Below are 23,779 nucleotides of genomic sequence, written 5' to 3' on the forward strand. Positions count from 1 at the left end.
CAAGTTTTATGCAGTTAATTTGTATTGTATCTATCTATCTATCTATCTATCTATATAAAAACGAGTTGTGTGTATGCATGTTTGTTTGTTTTTAAAAAGAGCGTTTGGATATGACGTCATTATAAGTACATAAGGCTTTGTATATGCACAGACAATGGGAAAGCCAAGAATGTTGTATATTCGCAAGTTTTACGTAGTTCAAAACACATATATAAATCTCTCTATATTCATAGGTGGTACACAGGGACACAACTACAATGGCGCGTAACTAATATGGCACGTAACGACTTACGCGCGGGGGGGGGGGCTTGGAGGGTGGGTTGCGAGGCGCCCCCACCAACTAGGTGTTTGGGTGGTTCGAAGCGCCACCCCAACAGCTAGTAGTTTGTAAGACGTAAAATTGTTCTCACTATTTCGTAACTACTGAAAGAATTCAGTGTCTTTTTAAATCAGAATAAAAGTCCTTTACCAACAACTGGTTTGAAACTAAGATTAATCCTTTTTAAAAGAATGGATAGATCTGAATTGTTCAACGACTGCACTGAATATTGAACATACGTATATAAATGTTTATTTAGGAAACATGCAGATTGGATATGACAGACAGAAGTATTTAAGATCTTGAGTGATCTGGCACTGAAAGGTCATGGTTTACGTCCCCGGCAAGGATAACACGATGAGATGCACAGGCACACTGCTGCAGAGATTTAGAATGCTTTATTGTTGCACGGGAGAACTTTTCTTTTCAAGCTAAGTTCTTGTAATCAGTCAGTATTTAGCAGCAATATACCATCAGATTTGCAACTTTTATGTCAAGGAAACACTCGTTCTTGACAAATGCTGATGCCGAAAGGTAAGAGCTGATTATTATTATCAGTATTCCGGAAGGTTGGACTTCCTCTCCCGAATTCTTAGCTGGCAACGTGAAAAGGCGATTTTTGTCATTCAATTTTAATAGGGAAAGCGAGTCGGCTGAAATTAAATATTCTTGTATACACGAAACGTCGTTGCAAGACATCAAGCTTTCAATCAGTGGAGTTTATTGATTGTACCACCATTCAAATTCCACAAAGACACTTTTAGCTAAGAGTTGGTCATGGCTTCGTCATGAGCTTTCTGGCTACGGGACACTTAACACTGTAGCAAGGATGGTATGTCTGCTTACAAAGAGCATACTTCATTGCAGAATTGCAGGGTTTGTCTTTATTGTTTGCATGATTGCCAATGCAACGGGAACAGTAAATAGCATTTTTACAGTCCCTAGCAGTCTTCTTGGTACTGAAAACACCTCGTTGGCAAATACTAACACATGCATAATCGGAAGCGCTCAAAGCCCAAAGTTATAGGGCTGCTCATTGCTAAGCTTGTAAATCGTCCCTTCTTTCAAAGACAGGCTTGTATGAACGAGTTTGTCGAATTCTCTCGTCTTTAATGCAATTCCTAATCATTGATTATAAATCGTTCAGCGAGACCTCATCGGAAACATGTCTTATAATACCAGAGCGGGGTGTTTTATCCGGGCATCAGTGGCAATGATCAATCAGGGTCAAATCATGTTCAACATATGTTGAACAAAATTTCAATAATTTTCAATAATAATTGTACTATGATATTTGGTAGCCTACACACATTGTGTTTTGATTTAGACCAACCTCACCGTCAATATTCCTGTGGATTTTTATCTTTAGTATCCTTAGTCATAGTAGTAGTAGTCGTTGCATTAGCATTAGGAATAGCAGTAGTAGTAGTAGTTATAGTAGTGGTAGCACAAGTAGTACTAGAAGTAGTAGTAGCAGTAGCAGTAGTAGTAGCAGTGGTAGTAGCAGTAGCAGCAGTAGTATTAGTAGTAATAGTAGGAGTAATAATTGTAGCAGTAGTAGTACTAGCAACAGAATTATTATGGAAATATTGTCTTTTGGTCATTTGATCATCTCCCTCATCATACCATGAAGGTTTTAACTGGATTCTCTAAGCGGTTCCTAGAACATTGCTGATATGCCCTTTTGTTAACCTGTACGTATATTTTGTGTAGATTTAGTTCAATTTTCCCCTTTACATCCCTGAAAATTTCACCACAATACCCATAGGCTTAGCTGTAGTCGTATTACAATTACCATTTGTAGTAATCGTAATATTATTAGTAGTGGTAGTCGTAGTAGTGTTAGCGGGAGTAGTAGTCGTAGTAGTAGCAGTGTGTACGGATTTTCTTTTGATCAGCCGATTGCCATCCCCCCATTCTTCCCTGAAAGTTCCGACTTAACACTCTAAGCCGATTCCGACAGAAGCTCTTTTTACAACGTCATGCACATATTGCCCTTTGATTTATTTTATCATCTCCTCAACAGTCTCTGAAAGCTTTGCCTTAATACCCTTAGCCTTTTTACACACCAAGGATAAAAAAAAACCACGTCCCTCAATGACAAAACTATAAGAAAAAGACAGGCCAATTGTACAGCTTACAACCCTTAGCCAAAGGCTGTGTGAGGGGGCTGTCATTCCCAGAGCCACAGAAATTAGACCTTTCAAATATACTGACCATAATGCTTATCTCAAAATTTTTAATGGTTCTCTTTAGAGATATAAGATATGATGAAGGTCGGCTGTTTGTCCTTCAATCACTTCTTACTCTTAAAAAGGCACCAAAACTTAGAAATTTCAATTGGCTAACCCCAGAAGAAGTTTTCACGATAACTCCTCCAGTACAAAGTGCCTTGGTAAAAAATTTAAAAAATCAAAGTTTCAAATACACTAAGCAAACTTAGCTCTTTGCTTGGACAGTACTATTGTGTTGCCTGTAAAGATTCCTTATAGAATGTCCAACGTAACCATATATTTGGCATTATCTCTTGAAATGAGTAAATTTCTCAAAATATTTCTAAATTTCTATACAATGTCACACGTGCATCTTCTGAGAGGGGGATATCTAAGGGGTGGAGATGAACACAGTAATTTCCAAGCTCTATCTTTAAATACGAATTGAATTTCTGGCTTTGAGGTCCATCTGGCTTTGTCTTTGATATGTGGTGAAATTTAACTTACCTTGGAGATGAAGACTCCGACTGATTATTCATCAAAGTGGAAGATGTTTTTGCTTTTTTGAAGCATGAAAAATATACTATCACTGCAATGATAATAAGAGATGCAATAGGTACTACTATTACTACAGGTAGAAACCACGGTTCACACGTCACGTCGGTACAGGGAGGCTCAGGGGAACCACTGGTGGGTTCTTGAGTGGAGGTTATCGTAGTCTCTTCTGTGGGAATAGCTGACGCTGATGATTCCACACCTGGTAAAATATAATTAATATGAATTGTTTATATAAGCCAATAATTATAATAACCATTTAAATTCAACTTGAAACTCTTTTTTTTTGCTTCTGAGAATAAGGAGGATCTATTCGGTATAAAATTAAAATCAAATATTTTTTATTTACTGCTTTAGATTTTAGCTAACCTTAGCATGTCAATATTTAAAACAAAATCAGATAAATAAAATATAGCTCAAAAGCCAGGGTGACAAAAATTGCAGCTACAAGAAAAACAGCAATATAGATCTAAAGTAGCAAACCCTAATCCAAGATTATCAGATAAAATTGTAAAAATGTCAAGTGTTGAAATCACACTGGAATTGCTGCATAAAAGAACTTTTCTGGTACTGACACGTTTTTTTAGCAACTCGATAGTGGTACTAATTGAAAAATATTAGAGAAATTGGGAGAGGAGGCAAATATGAATCTATAAAAAAATGGAGGGAAAATTTTTCTTTCAATTTATTTAACGAAAACAGTATTTGAAAACTGAATTGAAAAAAATGAAATTTGAAATGAAAATTGGAAAAAAATCATGCTTTTTCAAAATTCAGGTAGAACGGATGGGGGGAAACATCTAACGGGTGCAAAAATATTCTTCATCACCCATTCCCCCCAAATTAGCTCCACTCTAAGCAATCAAGTAGCCTACACCAGGTGGCACATGGTAAGCTTGGCTTAACTTTGAAACATAAATCAAAATAAAGCAAAAGAAAATCAACATGTAGTGATAAAGAATCAAAATCGATTTAATGAGAAAAGATCAAAAGAAGTTAAGTAGTTGCATAGAAGCTAAAGATAGACAAAGACACTGAGTAACTAGAATTTGATTAAATGTGATTAATCTAGTTTTCCGATTTGATTGTTTTCCGATCTAGTTTCACTATCGTTTGTGGGTCTTCTCTTGCTCCTCAGAAATCCGCAAATTATTTACTGGTGTTTCAGTATTTTGCTCTTTAAATTTTCAAATGTCCCTTATCTATATTTCAAAATTACGTTTAACATTTGGTTCTTTAATTTTAGATTTTCAGTCTACAAATTTCAAAACCCTGCCTTTAAAACAAATTTTTATATTTCAAATAATATTAATGTCGAGTCAGATTCAAGTTCTTTTCTATATGTTTGATATATGGTATACCAGACAAATAAATTAAAGTGATTTGTGCTATGTACGAGAATGATACTGCTGCGGTTAGGGTAGGAAATGAGGTTAGCAAATGTTTTTGTATTAAATCAGGAGTTAAGCAAGGTTGTGTTCTATCCCCCTTTATATGGACCATTTTGATGGAATTCGTCTTAAGGAGCATAGGAAAGGCAATTGGAGACCATGGAATCAAATCGAGAGGAAAAACTCTCCTGGACTTAGATTATGCTGATGATTTAAGCAAAGAACTCTTTTAAATTAGCATCTAAGATTGATCTGTAACTACTGTACGCTCATGAAATATTTCCTCAGCATGAGGATGAATGCAACAACTGTATTCCCAAGACAAATTTTTCTATATAGGTCACAAGAAAAATCTCGGATCCTAGAGGGTGGAAGGCCGGGTATGAAAAAAGGTTAAGAAAATGTAGCTCAATCATACCAATTATTTGAAAATTGTGATTTCCTTACAATTCTGTTAATTATTTTTTACTAACGCCTGTTTTCCATATAGTAGGCATTCTAGATTTTCAATAATAGAAATGCAGAGTTGGATAGGCCAAAATTTTGTGTACAGGGTCCGCGGAAAATCGAGGATCCTAGAAAGTGGAAGACCGGGTATGAAAAACCTTAAAAAATCTAGTTCGATCATACTCCTTAAAAAAAGATTATAATTTCCTTATAAGACTATCATATATCATTTCCTAATTGATAATTTCTTTGAATAATTTGCTGAATTAGTTCTCATTATATTACAAGGCATTTGCCTGGTCCTCCAAATCTCGAAAATACATTTCTGGAGCAGTACACAAACATTATAATAAAACCTTAAGAAATATATAAAACGTGAAATATACTTGAAAACTTGATATATATATATATATATATATATATATGTATATATCTTCTAGAAATATATAAAACCTGATAGTTGATAGTAGGATAGAACTGTATAATACTGAAAACTTGATACAAACTTATCAGGTGATAAATTTGCGTTCTTACAAAGTTATAATATTTTTTACACCCAGGAGTTTTCTTAAGTGAAATTAAGGATCAACATTAAAACCTGAACGTGCAAAAATTATTCCGTATTTTAGGGGTTTCGCCCCCTAAAGAAATCACTCCACATTAAAGTTTTTAATGCTATAAAAAAGCTTCTTATTATTCGAATTATGTTTCAGGAGTCGTTTTAAAGAAATGGGACAAAAAGTGAAACTTTAGCTTAAAAGGGGAGTTATTATGGCGGAGGCAATCCCCCTCACATACAGAATAATTTATGTTCGTCTTAATGTTTACTGTTACTCGATACTTTCAGCAGAACAAAAATCTTTGATCGTTTTTCAAATAAAGAAATTCCATGGAATTATGAATCATGGAGGCATGGAACATGGTAAACACGTAGATAACTTCGAAGACCACACTGCCTTTCCATGACGATAGTAAAACAGTTCAAAATAGAACTGTTTTAAAATTTCACTGTCAATAAAAAGGTATCTTCCCTATTTTGAACTGTTTTACTTTCGTCATGGTAAACACGGAAATTTCTGTTCCCCTATATAATTCTCCCATGAAAGTTCCTCCTAAGTAAACTTTAACCCCCCCCCCAATGATTCCCCCAGGAAAATTCTACCCTCACTGAAACTTCGCTCTGCAAAATTCTTGCGGACAATTACGCCTGTAAAATTCTCCTTAGCACATTCGAAAAAAAAACTCGGATTTCTGATCGTTTTTCAAATCAAGCCAGGAATTCTCCCTCTTTGAAAGTATTTTCACGGAGATCAACCCCCCTGAAAAGTTTCTCCCACAACATATTCCCCAAGGGACAATTTCTCCGTCGGAAAATTCCTCATGGAGAATTTTCCCGAGGAAAATCCCCCTTCGTTTGGGAATTTCTTTTAGGAATTCTGGTAATTTCTTCCAGAGTTAAATTTTCCCTGGAAAGCTCAACCCCAGAAAATTTCCTATCATGGAGACATGGAACATGGTAAACACGGAAAATTCCATTCCCCTGTATAATTCTCCTATGGAAGTTCCTCCCAAGTAAACTTTAACCCCCCCCCCCAATGATTCCCCCAGGAAAATGCTACCCTCACTGAAAATTCCCTCTGCAAAATTTCTTGCGGACGATTACGCCTGTAAAATTCTCCTTAGCACATTCGGAAGAAAAACTCGCATTTCTAATCGTTTTTCAAATCAAGCAGGGAATTCTCCCTCTTTGAAAGATTTTTCACGGAAATCCTCCCCCCCCCCGTGTAAAGTTTCTCCCGGAACACATTCCCCAAGGGACATTTTCTCCGGCGGAAAATTCCTCATGGAGAATTTTCCCGAGGAAAATCCCCCTCCCCATGATATAATCCTCCAGATTATTCTAACCTCACTGAAAATACCCTGGACAATCCTCCTTAATATCTTTACATGTAAAATTGAGTCAGCAAACAGAAAATAAGACAAAAAAAGAGAATATCGTTTAGGAATTCTGGTAATTTCTTCCAGTGTTAAATTTTCCCTGGAAAGCTCAACCCCAGAAAATTTCCTACCCAAAGAAGGTTTTCGCATGGAGCCTCACACCAGATGATGTTAATCAAAGTTCCCAAGGGAATTTTCACTCAAGAAGAAAAATAATCCGCTTATTCAAAATATAATCCCTTGGTTACTGAATTGAATATTAGCTGTAGGTCTGGTAGAGACTATAATCCTTCAGCAATAGGTTATATCCAAAAAAGGTCCTCCCACCATGAACTCAGACGATAGCTTTCTTCTACAGTTCAGCATTGATTTGGTCTTTGAACTGTGAGGACATAAACTGGATTTAACTCTGAATCTAATTGGATTGCGCAACTAGTGAAATTGAGTACAGCAAGACATTAAGAAATATTATTATCTTTGAGCATTCAAATAGTGTAGACGTAAAGCGGTATAATAAGACATTAATGTAACCCTAATGTGCAAGCAGGAGAGGGACAGTTCCCCCGTCGCAAGCGTCAACACTGGTGACCACACAATATTTATTTCCATTTATGAAAATTGTAAATTTTTTACGAGTTATTTGAACAAACTTTGGCTTTAATTCAGTGGCATTGGAATATAATTATAAAGGTGTACCGTGTCCCGCAATTCCCGTTCCACTGGGCCACCTTTCCAACGGTGATTGCCACTTCTATCGTGGGTCTGCCCATATTCAAGAAAAGTGCTTGTTATTTTGTGTACGGAAGACAATAATGGAAGACTAATACTGTTCATTTTTCGCTGATTATAGCTGAAATTTTACAATGTTAATAGTCACCCAGTCGTCCTTTGAGCAATTCAAGAAGCTGATCAATGAAAAGTTGGACAAAATGCTAACGGCACAAGCTCAAGTTTCTACAAAGCTAGACTCAATTTCGGCAGAAATTAAAATTCTAAAGGATGAGGCTGTGTTGCGAGACCCTAAAATTTTTGAGCTTGAGTTAACCTTAGATGACCAAAAGACCCAATCAGATTCGTTGGAAAAGTGGCTGCTAGCCTTTGAAGTAAAAGAAAAAAAGCTTAATCTACTCATTCACGGGCTTCCCGAAGAAAAAGTTTCCGAAAAGATGGAAGTTTCAGTTTCAAACTTTATTAGAAACAAACTTGAAGTCACTGAACCTATCAATCTGATGAAACGCTTTCGCATCACTCCTCGGTCGTCAAATGTTACTGATTCGCGTCAACGCGGTAACAAGTCTAAACAGCAAACGAAGCCTGTTTTGATCTCAGTCCGCTATGAGAGAGAACTGCAGTCGATTATGTCAAAAGTCGGCAAACTCAAATCTAGTGGTATTGTTATATGTACGGATCTGCCACCCGTATTGAATTCTCGAACAAGTGGATGGCTTGGGGTGGCAAAAAAAAAATGAAATCAAAAGGTGAAATCGTATCTTCCAGAGTGCGCCACAAAGGGACTGATGTTTGGCTCGAAACAAAAGTTTCTACTGCATCTTCTTGGTCTCGTGTTTAATTAGTGTCTCTTTGTTTTAGTATCTTCAGTTAATTGCATTGGACGAGTAAAGTTTATTGTTTGTCTCCGCGAATTGTTTTCCATGTGCCCTATTCCGCTGTTTCTCGTTTTGTTTCAGTGTACTTTCTTTTTCTCTTTTCTTTTTTATCTATCTTTAAAAATGCAAAGTTCTTTTTCTGCTGCTTCTCTTTTACAGCATCATTGTTTGGTATTGAGCGTTTGATCTTTATGTCCATCACCAGAGGATCCGGTATGTTGTGCGCTTTTCACTATGTCTCATGCTTTTGGATACTATTTGGCAAGTAATTTAAAAGCAATTTGTTAAGTAATTTTGTTGATATGTCTGATAGACTGAAACGGTTTGAGAGATACACTACTGAGTTGAGTAAAATATTAAATTCAATAAATATAGGTGATGATCTAGCCCAAGACTCTCTTGTTGATAATTTACCCCATAACAGGTATCTTTTACCTGAAGAAATTATTCCTGTTAATAATGGCCTTTTTAGACTTGCGAGTTGGAATTGTTGTGGGGTGCTTTCTAGCCTAGATTTTTCATCTACGTTCCTTCCTGGTAATGGGATAGGAGTTATGGGGCTTTGTGAGACTTTTTTGAATGCAAATACCCTGAATGCGGCAAATATTCAAGGATACCAAATACTTCAGAAAAACAGATTGAATAATCAGAAAGGAGGACTTGCATTCTACATCCATACTTCTTTGTATTTTGAAGAAACTAAAGATTTCGACTCTCTATATGAGGAAATGCTGTTCGAATTTCTGGTTATCGAAGTCACCATAGCATCTGAAAAGGTTCTTTTATGCATGTTCTACCGCCCTCCTAGTTCTAGCACCAAGAAATATTTGGATATATTTGATGAATTTGCTAAGATGGTCAGTTCCAAGAAAAGAAAAATCATTCTTATGGGAGACTTTAACATTGACACTTCTTCAGTAAGTCATGCCTCAAGTACTTCTGCGCCTTCGAGCACTCTGGCTACAGACTTCCTTACAACATCATTGGCTGCTGGCTTTGTTCCATCCTTCTGGATTCTAACTCGGATTACAAATCAAAATGCATCTATTATTGATAATCAACTTGTAAATTTCCCTGTTGGGTCGTGTGACATAATACTTACGGATGTGTCTGATCATTTTATTCTTATGATCGAGTTTCTAAGGTATTCCGGTGAAAAAGGTCAAATAAAAAAATCTAGAAGGATGAGTCAAGGTTCGGTTAAGGTATTAAATGCCAAGTTATTTTGTAGTGATTGGTCGCAATGCTTGAAGTCAGATGATGTTGAATTTGTATCCAGGGCGTTAACTGAAACATTTCAGAATGCTTTAAATGAAACTTGCCCTCTTGTGAAGAAAAGGTGTAAAAAGTACCAGGTGCTTGAAAAGCCATGGATAACAAGAGGCTTGCTTAAGAGTATTGAGGAAAAAAAAATCGACTTTACGCTGAATACATAAATTCTCCCACATCAAATAATGAAACTACATTCAAATCTTATAAAAACCATCTTACAAGACGGGCGAAGAAGATTCATTTTGAGAAACTATTTCTCGAAGCTGAAGGATCTCCAAAAAGACCCGGACAATAATTAACGAGTGTCTTAACAAAAGGAAAAGTCAAGGGCTTCCCGAATCAATGAATATATTGGATGGATCAACAGTGAATGGTAAGCAAAAGGTAGCCGAGGAAATGAACCAGTACTTTGCTAGGATTGGAGAGGCCACCGTAAACAGTAATTTGAATGACTGCTTGGATATGGAATCTGGATTTCGCGACTTTCTACCACATTCCGTCGATTCTTCCATATTTCTCTCTCCCGTGACTGAAGTGGAACTCAAGAATCTGGTAAAAATCACGAAAAACGGACATTCTGAAGGAACCGATTGCTCATCTACTTATCTACTGAAACAAACCATTGGATGCTATGCTCAAGTGCTGGTTCATCTGGTCAATCTATGCTTCAAACACGGATCTTTCCCTGAAGTGATGAAAACTGCTCGAGTTATTCCCCTATATAAAGGAGGAAACAAGCAAGATCCATCCAATTGTCGACCAATTTCCATTTTGTCCGCTTTTAGTAAAGTTATTGAAAAGTGTATATATAACAGGTTGAACAGTTTTTTTGAAGAAAAGAAATTTTTTCAGCCCATTTCAATTTGGATTGAGGTCTTCATACTCAACGGAACATGCAATATTAAAGCTAACCCAGTTTTTGAATGATGCCATGGATAAAGGTCTGCTACCTGCAAAAATATTTGTTGACATAAAAAAAGCTTTCGACACTATTTCTCATAAAGTTCTACTATCTAAGCTACATAATTGCAGTGTTAGAGGACAAGTGAGTCTCCTAATTGAATCTTACCTCAAGGACAGAAAACAAAAATTGGATGCCAATGGCTACATTTCAGATGAGGAAAATCTATCTAATGCTGTGGGGGTTCCTCAGGTATGGAACCCCCAACCTGCTAAGCCTAACCTGCCATAGGACTGATGTGGATCTCAGTTTACTTTTCGCTGATGATACAGCCAACTCTACCTGCGACATAGACCATCATCTCTAAAATCAAATCTCGAATTATCACTGAGGAAGATGCTTCACTGGTTCCATTGTAACAAATTAGTTGTCAACACTTCAAAGACTCTTTTTATGGTTTTTTCAAGAACTTCTACTGCAGTACCATCGTTACAAGAGGTTGAAGTCACATTTAGAGGTCGAGTAATTAAAATAAATCGAGTGCAAACAACTCGGTATCTTGGAGTCATTGTTGATCAGAATTTAAGCTGGAAAGCTCATATCACTAGCCTAAGGCTTAAGTTAGGAAGGAACATAGGTGTAATACATCGTCTTAAATTTTTCCTTCCTTTTTATGCTTTAAAATCAATCTATTTTTCTCTTGTTCATTCGTATATTAATTATTGTTCCATTATTTGTTTGAGTACGTTTTATTCACATATGCTCACATCTCTTAGTGTATTTTCAAAGTCTCTCGTTCCAACCTTGAAATTAATTACTATTAATACTCCAGTTACATTACCCCCATTATGTTTGAGCGATCACCTGTGTGTTGCTTGGACACCCAATCATTTTATCCCAAATAGACAAATAAATAGTGTGGTGTACAGGCCTTTCACACCTGAACTAGTAAATCTCTACAAGAAATGGCACACAAATCGTGACTGGCGTGATATTCTCTCATTGTCTGACGGTGACAAAATGGCAAGTTTATTCTGTAAGGAACTGTTCGAAAAATACTGTGAAATTTTCCCACAAAAAAAAAATCTGTGAAATCTAATGATAAACCATGGGTTACTCAAGAGATTCGGAATCTGATAAGAGTGAGAAACGAATTGCATTTAACTGGACCTGTAAAAGATTTCAAAAGAGTAAGAAATTTAATTGTATATAAAATAAAATGTTCACGTAAGCAGTATGGGTCTAAAATAATAAGCAAAATATATAAATCCAATCCAAGGAAGTTCCATGACTTAGTTCAGAACATTATTGGCAAAAAAGTAACCAGAGTTGAAGTGAAAGATGTCAATGATAAACCCCTGTTACCTAGTGAAATTAATGACTTTTTTGCATCAATTTGTAAAATTCATCCGCAACTAAGAAAATTACCACCGAATGATTCAGTTTCAAAAATCCCTATACTAGAGATTTTAGTTGCTAAAAAGTTGAAGGCACTTGATTCTCGTAAATCTAGTTATCCTAGTGAGATACCAATTAAATTGATTATTGAGTGTGCTGATCTTTTATCTACTCCTTTAATGGAAATTTTTAACCAGTGTTTGATTGATGGTGTTTTCCCATGTATTTTTAAACAGGTGTATGTAACGCCAATCCCCAAATGCAAGGCACCTAAAGATATAACCGAAATAAGGCCGATTTCGAAAACTCCAGCTCTCTCAAAAGTATTTGAAAGTTTTATTTTTGATTGTTTATTTGAGGACATAAATGATAATATTGATCCCCAACAATTTGGATTTAGATCCGGACATAGTACTGTTCATTATTTGGTTGCATTGTTGGATACTATTCTTAAGCACTTAGAAAATAATGGGGCCTATGTTGATGCATTATTTGCAGACATAGTTAAGGCTTTTGATAGTCTTGATCATAATGTAGCTGTGGAAGAAGCAAAGGCTTTGGGTGCCCGTCCATTTGTTGTATGAATGCTCGCTAGTTTTCTTTTGAAAGATCTCAGTGTGTCCAACTTCCTGATCATGAGTCATCTGAATTTGTAAATATTTTATGTGGTTCGCCACAAGGGACTAAATTAGGCCCGCTTTCTTTTCTTATTGTTTTTAACCGTATTTTAACAACAATTCGTGAACGTTTTAAATTTGCTGATGATTTAACTCTTTTATCACTGCGATTAAGCCCTTCGACTACTGAACAGTCTGACTTGATCAAAATCTATCATGATCTAAAAGCTGAATTAAGAAAGGTAAAACTGACGGTCAGTGAAACTAAGAGCTCTTATATGACGTTTTCCTTCCTACAAAAAATAAATACCAAATAAAGAGTCTCTTCTTAAAAAAACAAGAAATTCAATTAAATAACTTTGTGTTATTTTTACTTACCACTTTGTCCTCGAAATCCAAATCCAAGTCCACACCATCTCCCACCAACACAAAATCACAACAATTAAAATTAAATAAATAACCTAAACAACCACTCTTCTCATAATTCCATACTGCCAACAAAGAAAACTGTTAAAATATTTGGGATTCTTATGGACGATGATTTAAGATGGAATTCGCACGTTGACTATCTGACTAAAAAAGGCGCCTCGCTTTTACATTCATTTTCCAACCTAAAAAGATTTGGTACACCAACTGAGGTTTTAAAGTCTGTGTACTGCAGCTATGTTAGACCTTCTCTTGAGTATGCATGCCCTGCTTGGCATCTGAGATTTACAAAAGATCAAACAGATAGACTTGAGACGATACAAAAAAGAGCTATAAAAATTAAACTTGGACAAAACTACTCAACTTATGAGGATGCACTGAAACAACTCAATTTGGACTCACTTGATAGTCGTAGACATGGCTTAACATATAGATTTGGACTAAATTGTTTGAATTTTCCCAACTCATTGTCGTCTACTACCCAACCTTGAGAGCTCCCCAACTGAAGGACCAGTTACTAGACTCCGACAAATAAAAAAGAATTGTCCAAAGTTACTGACTTGCTCAGCCTATAGTACTGAGAGATATAGCAAATCTTTTGTTCCATATTTTACCCGTCATTTTAATAATATTGACGCGACTAATATATAATGTTTGATTAATATGTGTTTGATTAATATAATGTTTGTTTAAGTTTTCCTGTGAGTGTTTTTGAAGGTATAAATTATTTTTGTCATGACATGCTAACGCTAGCTCCGGCTGCTGTAGTGAATAAATATATTCTATTCTATTCTAATTGACATGCTTAGTGCTATGGATGCCAGCTCATCATATTAAGAGACGAAGCTCTTGGAGCATAACGCTTTGTTTTTTAACAAAAAATAATATTGAAGGACTGGATGGAACATTTTCATGGGAGCAGATAGCTGGTAACACGGACCACAACGTCCAGAACCGCTGTTGACACCGCTGTTTAGGTTTTCAACATTACATGAGAGGAGAATGTTTGTTTTGTCAAGACTGATAACTGAACCGAACCAAGTTCCCCTAGTGTATCTCAGAAAGACACTAGGAAAACCTAACCTTCTGTACGATCCGCTGCCCTGATTTTTTATTCTGAATCCCTAAAAATATTGCGACTTGCTATGGAATATATCTTTACTTTTTCCTGCACCCTTGTTAAGCTGGCAGGAAGCTATGAGCGAGATGTGTATTGATACGCAGTCAGGCTCATAGACAGGAAAAACGTCTATTCTCTTCATACAAATGGCAGATATGAGACCAGGTGATCCCAATTGTATCTAACCCACACGCTTCTAGATGCGGTGTCCTAGATACGGTGCGACTCTGGTACTGACCTCCGATCAGCTACTTTACTGGAGACCTCTTATCATTATTGTTAATACAAATGCAAGGCTTGTCAAAAAAATTGTCTAGCTGCTGGATGGCATCCAAACCCTCGTGAGTTACGTTGGGGCTGTTGGACAGATTGAGGAAGGCTATGGACTTCAAGATATGTTGGAAATAATATATAATCGGATCTGAAGCGGAAGTTTCCCCATAAACGTAAGGATTCTCGCCTCTGAGTTACTTTCACCTGCAAAAACGACGACAAGTTTTGTCGATTGATTCTTTGAAGCTGTAAAGCTGTGAAGCTAGACCTGACCGACTTATTGATAGGATCCCCGATAACTGCTGTGAAATTTTCACATTTTCATGATCGACTAGCTTCATTCACTGAGTCTACACCTATTTTGACAAATGCACTGATAAGGACAGGCTAAGTTCAAAAGATTGGAGCTCTTCCGGTGTTTTGAGGTGGTTTGGAGTTTTCTGTTCTGTCAAAAGTTCCTTTCTCCGTCTACTGCTCCTACTACTACTACTACTACTACTACTCCTACTACTATTACTCCTACTACTACTGCTACTACTGCTACTACTACTACTATCACAACTCCTACTACTACTCCTTCCTTCGTCTCTATCCCCAAAAGGAAATTCGGAGGTATATATAAAAACTATATAAAACTATAAAGTTATATTTATAACATTGAAAGAAAGATTAAAAAATGAGATCTTGAATTGCTGATATTTGCAAAAATTATTATCATTCTCATTATAATACTTTTGATCAAGGTTCTTATTATCAGGATTCTCATTATTATTAGGCTCATATTATTATCAGGATTCTTATTATCAGGAATTAATACCAGATAATAAATATTCTGTTCATTTTCATTTGTTTTTTACAGTCCAAAATACGTATGGTTTTCAATAAAATGCGAATGATAAAAAAGAACTTTTATGGTTAGGAGAGAGGTACAGAGAAGTAGGTAAACTCTTGTTTGTAGTAATTTTTGCCCGATTTGGTTTGATTTGAATATTCAATTTGATGGAAAAGTTTTCAGATAGTTTTTTTTTTTATTATTTACTATAAAGAGTCAATCTCAGTACCTTGATGAAAATGAAAAAAAGAATGAAGCATCACTTATAGATGTTTAACATGAGAGAATCTTTGTTTAAGCATGAAATGAGGTGACTTAGGATCACATTATGGATGGAAAAATAACCTACTTTGAGAAACAGTGAACGTAACTGAAGAATCTGTCGTTTCTGAGGAGGATTTTGTAGTTGATACAATAGTGACTGTGGTCAATTCACTGGTAGAATCAGTTGTGGCTTCAGTTTGGGAGCTTGTAAAGGTTATTATTTCTGTGGTAGTTGGGTTTTGTGGAGTCGCTGGGGATGTTGTTTGTGTAGTTAAGGTGGTCTCAGTGGTTTTGGGGGACGTTATTTCTATCGTAGAGGTTGCCCCAGTTTCAGAAGTTTGTGGTGTCGTTGGGGTCGTTGTTTCTGTAGAAGAACTGGTCTCTGGCGTCCTTACAGTTGTGATTTCTTCTGTAGTAAAAGTCACCCTTGTGGTTGTGACGGGTGTTATATCCGTGGTAACAGTTGTCTCTGTTGTTGAAGTTTGTGTTACTGTTGGGGTTGTCGTTTCTGTGCTAGAAGTTGATTCTGTTGTTGCTGGAGTTGAAAGGTCTGTAGTAACTATTTCCTCTGTGGTAGAGGCTGTCAGTGTTGTAGAAGTTTCTGGAGTCGTTGGGGTTGTCAATGATGTAGTGGAAGTTACTCCTGTCGTTGTAGGGGATATTGTTTCGGCAGTAGAAGTTGTCTCTATTGTGGAAGTTTGTGAGATTGAAGGGGTTGTAATTTCTGTCATAGAAGTACTTTCTGTTGTCAACTCTTCAGTAGTTGATGTTGTTGCTTCAGTAGTCAATAAAGTAGAAGAGATGACCGTTGTTTGTGTTGTTGAAGTATTAACTGTAGTATTTGTATACTCTGAAGTAGTTATTTCGGTTGTTATTTCCGTTGAAGGCTCTCTTAACGGCTGGGACCAAACCACAGGTGAAAAGTCTCCCTGTAAAATAAAAGGCATAAATAATATCACAAAAAGCTAAAAAAACACACATAAAGAGCCATGACCACTCGTATGAGACCATTTTGTACAACTATTTATCAGAATTTATGGATTATAACTGGAGAAGGAGATTAACAAAACCAGAGACACAAAATACTTATCCTATAGCTATAATTTGGCTCTTGATGAGGGTGTACATCATGCGTTGACTTCTGTACACCTGTCTTTAATCATGGCATGTTGTACGCAGCATTTTCCCATGTTAAACGAAAAGTTAGCTGAAAACCTCTACTACCACATGGAAATAAGTAACAAAGGCACAATGTTGATTGGAAGGAAGCATTAAGTTTTTCCCAATAAAATTCTCCCAATAAGTTTTTCCCAATAATATACATAAATAATGGGCAAAGTTCATAACTTGTGGCCCTTCCCCCGGGGACTGAGGGGTTAAACCATCCTCAAAGACATAATTATCAGATTTTTCGACTATGCTGAACAAAATGCCCTTCTCAAAATTTTTATCGTTTGACTTTGGGAAAAACTGAGCGTGGGAGGGGGCCTAGTTGCCCTTCAGTCTTTGTTCACTGAAAAGGGCACTAGAACTTTCAATTTCCTTTTGAAGTAGCCCTCTCCTGGTGCTCTAGGACCCCTGAGTCGATACGATTACCCCTGGAAATAAAAAAAAAACAAATAAACATGTTTCAGTGATCTTTCTTCTGGCAAAAAATTGTAAAATTCCACATTTTTTCAGATAGGAGCTTGAAACCTCTACGGTGGAATTCTTAGATAAGCTGAATCTGATGGTGTGATTTTCATTAGGATTCTATGACCTTTAGTCATAGTTATGCATTTGAATCCAATTCTTTTTATGTATATATTGGTATCAAAATTCTGTTTTCCAGAGTTTCAGTTATTACTGAGCCGGGTTGCTCCTTACTTACAGTCCGTTATCACGAACTGTTTGATGAAGAGGATACGTAGTTTATCGTTGAAATAGCTGCAAGTTCTAAAAGTTTTGACCTTGGCTTGCAAAGGTATTTGTAGATGTTTGTTGGAAAGATAAATAAATGGAAATACTTCATAAAAAGAGCCAATCACGATAGAAGTAGGCACTCCAATAGGAAATTGATGTTTCATCTTCACAAGGCCGTATCCAGGCAGGATACGAAGTTTGAACCCTCCCCCCCTTTGAATGTTTGGCTGAGTCGTGAAAACTTTAAAAAATGGATATAGACAAATGTCTTATGTGTTTTTTGAGTTTTTTGTGCTCCCCCTCCCCCAAAAAATCCTTCTGTAAAAAAAAAACAGAAAAAAAAACCTAGATACGGCACTGCATCTTCATATATTCTGTCCCTGAATAAAATTTGGATATTTTCACAAATTAGTATAAAATAATACAGTAGCCTGATACGACCCAGCAACAGAACTTCACCTTTATAAGAGGGTTACCGATTCCTTGGAATAAATGCAGAGTGAGCATGGGTAGAACTATACATTCAAATGGAGGATTCAAAAGAGTATATTAACAAGTATTATCATAGCACTACTTTGTTTGTTCTTGTATTTGTGTGCTTTTCTTATTGAATTTCTAAAATTCTTGGAAAATTGCCTGCATACTCTAAGTGTCCTCCCTACCGTCTCGTCAGACTCGAACATTCTCTTCCAGATATTCGGTTTCCTTTTTAAACGTTTTTTTTGCTCAGGAATAATGAAGTTTACCATATAATAAATATTTTCTCTATTTATTGAAGTTTAAGATTCAGTGATTCAAATAGACAATTATTCAAAATTCAAAATATTCACAGTAAAATGACACAATGATGATGCAACGCTACTACTGCTACTACAACTAACAAGTCACTTTAGCACCAAGCCGCTTGAATCCGACACAGCTATGCACGCTCCTCCTTCATCCTATTCCATAAAAAGCCCCCTCTTTACACCCTCTTAGGAAGTTCCCATTCCTTATGCTATATGCTAGAAAAAAAGTTCCATAACTGTAAGAATTAAAATTACCATTTCTGTTTCTACTGCTGCAGCAACACGAAAAAATGCAGTGACCTCTGTAAAGTTGGAGATAGTGAAACGACATGTTTGTATATTTCCTGGGGAAACTGGACTGCATTCAGTGAACTCATCAACAACTGCAAAGTCTCCCTCCAGTATTGACTCAATTCTGCTCGAATAGCGAACCTCATAGCTAGAAACTATAGAATGATAATTAGTAAGATAATTAGTAAGAACCTGAATACGTTAACAAAACACTGTTGCAGCCCTAAAGATCATTTTTGCCATATGAAATTTTTAAACAAGCGCAACTCGTCAAGTCTAAGCACTTGATTAAAAAAAATAACAAAAAAAAAAAAAAAAAAAAAAAAAAAACAGCACCGTTTGTTGCTTTTCACATATATGACAGAGTTTATACCCTGTTGCCAACCTGGATACGTTAACATATACTATTGTAGCCCTAAAGATAATTTTTGTCATATGAAATTCGTGAAACCAGCGCAACTCATCAAGGCTAAGCACTTGATTAAAAAACCCAAAAACTAAAAACAGCACTGTTTGTTACTTTTCACATAAGTGAAAGGGTGTGCTTCTTCAATGCAATCAACTGTTATGTTCCTCAGCGGCTTTGTAAATTTATAAGACCAGTAAAGCCAAACTTAGTTCTTCGGTACCTTGACATACATCCCTTTTGGATGTAAAATTTTGGCAGCAGCTCATAGATTTTGATACTTGAGAAACTTAGAAAATTAAATGCAGGGATGGATATTAATAAATTTGGTTCTCAAGAAACTCAATTTGGCAGTGAAGTTGGTTTGACACTATTTCTATATTTGAAGGGTGCCAACAGGAACAATCGTGCTAAAACTGTTGTACTAAAAACTTTTAGCCAATTACATGAACGGCTGGAGATTGGAAAATCAGTGTACGTTGATATACAAACCCCATAATCCTCTAAGAATCAAAATGTGAAGTGATAACAATAATAATAAAAAATATTTTGCGATAAAACTTGAATCAAGAAAAAAAGCAAAAAAGAGTGAAACATTCCCAAAAGAACCAACTACTTAGAACGAAATCTAATAATTTGAAAGAATATAATTCTATTAACTAAATTAGTTAATTTTCAGAGAAGAAACTGGCAAATGCTATCTATTTTAATGATTCATTACCTAGTGTAAAGGTATTTTAGAAGCTTGGCAAAATTGGCAAGCACTAACTCTTGATTTAAGATTTTAAGAATCGAAATTAGATCTTAATGTTGACCTATTTGTGTCAGTAAGAAAATTTTTCGCTAAAATAAAAAAACAGAAAAACTGATCAACAGCATTCCAAAGGCTAAGCTTGCAAAGACATGCTTCAAAAACAATACAAACAGCAAAGTGAATATCTAAGTTATATCATATACTAATAACTAGGGGGTGAAATCAGCGTGTAAAACAACGTTTGTTATAATAGACAGACAACTGAACCTATACAGAACGGTACATTCGTGACCAAAAACAATATTGAAATTTTTTCATTTTTATATTTTTTTTTCATAAAGGCTAAAAAAAGGAAAGAAAACTAGATTTTCGAAGCTCAACCCGTTTTAACCTATATTAATGATATGCGTATCAAGAAAGAAAAGTAATTGAGACTCTTTTGCTCCACGAATAAAAATAGCAAATATTCTTTAATAGTTCAAATTAAATAAAAAAAAACAATTGTTTTTAACTGAAAGTAAGGAGCGACATTAAAACTTAAAACAAACAGAAATTATTCCGTATATAAAAGGGCTGTCCCCTCCTCAATACTCTTCTCTTTACGCTAAAGTTTTTAATCTTTTTTAAAATCAGACTTGAGAGAAAGAGTAAAACTTTGGCGTAAAGAGCGGAGCATTAAGGAGGAGACAGTCCCTTTCATATACGGAATAATTTCTGTTCGCTCTAAGTATTAATGTTGCTCCTTACTTTCAATTAAAGAAACTTGTCTTTTTTTATTTAATTCTTGATCGTTCTTTATTTAATAAAAAAAAACAAGTTTTTTAACTGAAAGTAAGGAGCGACATTAAAACTGAAAACGAATAGAAATTACTCCGTATATGAGAGTGGCTTTTCCTCCTCAACGCCCAGCTTTTTACGTTAAAGTTTGACTCTTTCTCTTAACTCTACTTTTTAAAACAGTAAAAAACTTTAGCGTAAAGAGTGGGGCGTTGAGGGGGAAAAGCCCCTTTCACATACGGAGTAATATCTGTTCGTTTTAAGTTTTAATGTCGCTCCTTACTTTCAGTTAAAAAAACTTGTTTTTTTTTAAATTTAATTTCTGAAAAATTTTTGAATTATTGCATGTTTTGGTTTGGCTCTCCGCACATAAATAATTAAAACGATATTTACATATTATTATTTTTTTGGCTAAATGGCTTTCTCATAGTTTTAATCGGAAGATTTTGAGAAAAAAGGAGCGGGGGAGGAAGCCTAGTTGCCCTCCAATTTTTTGATTACTTAAGAAGGCAACTAGAACTTTAAAATTTTTACGAACGTTTTTATTTGTAAAAAATACACGTAACTTACGAATTAACTTACATAACACACTTACATTCGTAAGTTTTTATTACGCATATGAGGGGGTTCACCCACTCGTCAATACCTTGCTCTTTACTCTAAAGCTTAAATTTTGTCCCAATTTCTTAAGAATGAACTCTGAATCACAAAGGCCGTAGAATAAATTGCCTCTGATAGGCTTAGTCCCGAGGAATAAACTGTTTTTTAATTATTTTTGTTACCTTTTCGGAAGTTTGTATATAATTATATTTTGCCGCGTATTTACCCTGCTAACTTGGGTAGATAAGCATCAGTCTTGTAAATTAACCTCATTAGTGGTAAAACAACCTTTTTCTAAGGTAAAGGTAGATTAGTGGCAACAATCCTGGTAACGTACAAACAGACAAGATTTATTTGGAGATAACATAGTTTCGCAAAAAAAAGGAAAGATAGCCCGACTATTCGATTACGTATTGCAAAACTAATGTTTTTAAATAGCTTCAAGAAACAATAGGCCTTCTTACCATATAAAGCTCTTTTATCCATATACCGTCCAAATGCCCTCCCTATGATTAATCTAAGTCCACACAAAATTGCTATTATATATTTCTTCGCTGCCATCTTATTTAAGGTACCTAACTAAGAATTTGGGGGAGAAGGATTTGGGTTTATATGAAATTTTCGTATCTTTAGAATTTAAAAACTAAAAAAGACTCAAAATGGTATCAAATGCTAAATTCTAAAAAAAGATCTTCCGTAGTTAAATCCTCCCTCAGAGATAAATTCCTAGGTAGATTAAACACTAGTTATTATATTTCAATTGTTTCTTGTTCCAGCTTAAGCTAATGTCTATATTTTTGGGGTTAAGCGAAATTTAAAATATTTGTTATGAATTTGGTGCGAAAATTCTTCAAAATATAATAAAACCGTTTTTTAGTGCAGTAGGCATTTGTAACTGATATCTTTAATGATCAAGTCAATGTGCGTATGGGTTGGATGTTTTTTTTCCATAGCCAACTTCACTTAGAAAATAATTAATTTTTTATATATAGAAAGAAGAAAGGGGAAGTACCTGCTGTTGTATCATCGGTCGCACTCCCTCTGGGGGATATCCATTCCATCGTTACTTGTAAATCAGACTTGGCAGCGTTTTCTACTGTCAAACTTGAAATAATTATCTTCGGTGGCTTGAACTAGAATGATATAGAATAAAACTGGCAGAAAATCCTTCAAAATCTAAGACTGCTTGTCTTTTGCAAAAATCTAAGCATTAAATTATATCTCACCAAACGCCGCAAGAAAAAGTCATACAGAAAACTTCATTGTGTCCAGGGCAAAAGGATATATTTATCATATTTATTTTAGATGAATTAGATAGTGAGAACTTAATGGTAATTATTCGCTAATTACATTTGCTGAGACGAGGGTTGGGACCCCCTATCATGCTTTTGTTTGTTCATTTTAAGTTTTAAGTCACTTTCTATCTCCATATGATAGATTGAATCGTTTTCTAAGTTTAATTTCCTTTTATTACTGAAAGTAATTTATCATAACCCGAATGTTGCGTCGTTGTTTTTCATTCCTTAAAGTATGCACCTGAGAAAGTATTTATTATTCCTTGGGAATATGTGGTTACCCAAGGAGGAGGGAGGAGATAATTATTTTTCGTTTGGGATTAGCATTACACTACCTTCTGAGGTAGTTTTCCAAGGGAAGATACTTTAATTAAGACAAAAATACCTGCCCTACCATTGCTAGCTACTCCAAGTTTTGCCCCTTGATTAAGCCTATTTTCCTAATCAATATTAAATTTTTCACAAAATAAATTTTTGAAAATAAAGAGCTACACTAAACCAAAAATAAGCAGAAATAAAGTCAATTAATTTTTCAAGCGTAAAAATAACACAAATCACCATCAATAAATAAGCGAAAGTAAAAAAAAATAGAAATTATAACCAAGAAAAGCTAAAAATGAGCAGAAACTAAAATGAGTACCCTCCAAACCCCCTGAAGACCAACACACATTAATTATTTTATCGAAAACATTCGGGCTGAGCGCTCTTATTCTGTTAATATCGAAAAAAAAGTGTCATAACCAAGATCAAAGCGTTCGTGGCAGCAAATTTTAAGCAAGGAGTGACTCGGCCCAATAGTGACTGAAACTCTAAAAAACTGAATTTTAAAACAATAGATATATAAAAAAAATTGGCTTATATGCTGATACCAAGTATGCAATATTCGTTAAGTTTACCCTTCAAAACCTGAGAGCCTGAGAAAATTTGCCTGATTTTCAAAAAATGGGGAAATATCCCCTAGGAATCAAAGGATCTTATAAAAAATTACACAATCTTGCGTACGCATTACAACACCTGGTTCAAAGTGTTAACTGTGCATTAAACTCAGGTAACGTACCTGTGTCTATTTTCATTGGCATTAAAAAAACGTTTGACACGGTTGACTACCAAGTATTGCTTCATCGAATGAGAAATCTTAAAATAAATGGGGTTTGTCTACGATGTTTTGAGAGCTATCTTTACGGTAGGTCTATTAAAGTCGTTTTAAATGATGTAGTATCATCGTCTTTTCCTGTGAAGTATGGTGTACCTCAAAGTTCTGTGCTGGGCAATTTACTTTATCTGGTTTACGTGGATATGATGCGCTTTTATCTGCAAGATGTATTACTTCTTTTGTGGATGACGCTGTGCTTAGTATTTGCAAAATCAGTCGATGCTTTAATAGTATTAAATA

General features: G+C 35.4%; 1 protein-coding gene across 1 annotated transcript in view; it reads right to left on the reverse strand.

The window, feature by feature from the left end:
• The window catches only part of LOC136041409 (mucin-2-like), a 105,611-nt gene that overhangs the window by 15,636 nt on the left and 66,196 nt on the right, over nt 1–23,779 (reverse strand). The window contains exons 11-14 of the mRNA XM_065726064.1: nt 22,104–22,224; nt 18,519–18,709; nt 15,659–16,502; nt 3,040–3,289 (exon numbers count right to left, since the gene is read on the reverse strand). Of these exons, the coding sequence (XP_065582136.1) occupies nt 3,040–3,289; nt 15,659–16,502; nt 18,519–18,709; nt 22,104–22,224 (1,406 nt within the window). The remainder of the gene's footprint in view (nt 1–3,039; nt 3,290–15,658; nt 16,503–18,518; nt 18,710–22,103; nt 22,225–23,779) is intronic.

The sequence above is a fragment of the Artemia franciscana genome, unplaced genomic scaffold (genome assembly GCF_032884065.1).
Source record: "Artemia franciscana unplaced genomic scaffold, ASM3288406v1 PGA_scaffold_218, whole genome shotgun sequence".
NCBI classification, from domain to species: Eukaryota; Metazoa; Arthropoda; class Branchiopoda; order Anostraca; family Artemiidae; genus Artemia; species Artemia franciscana.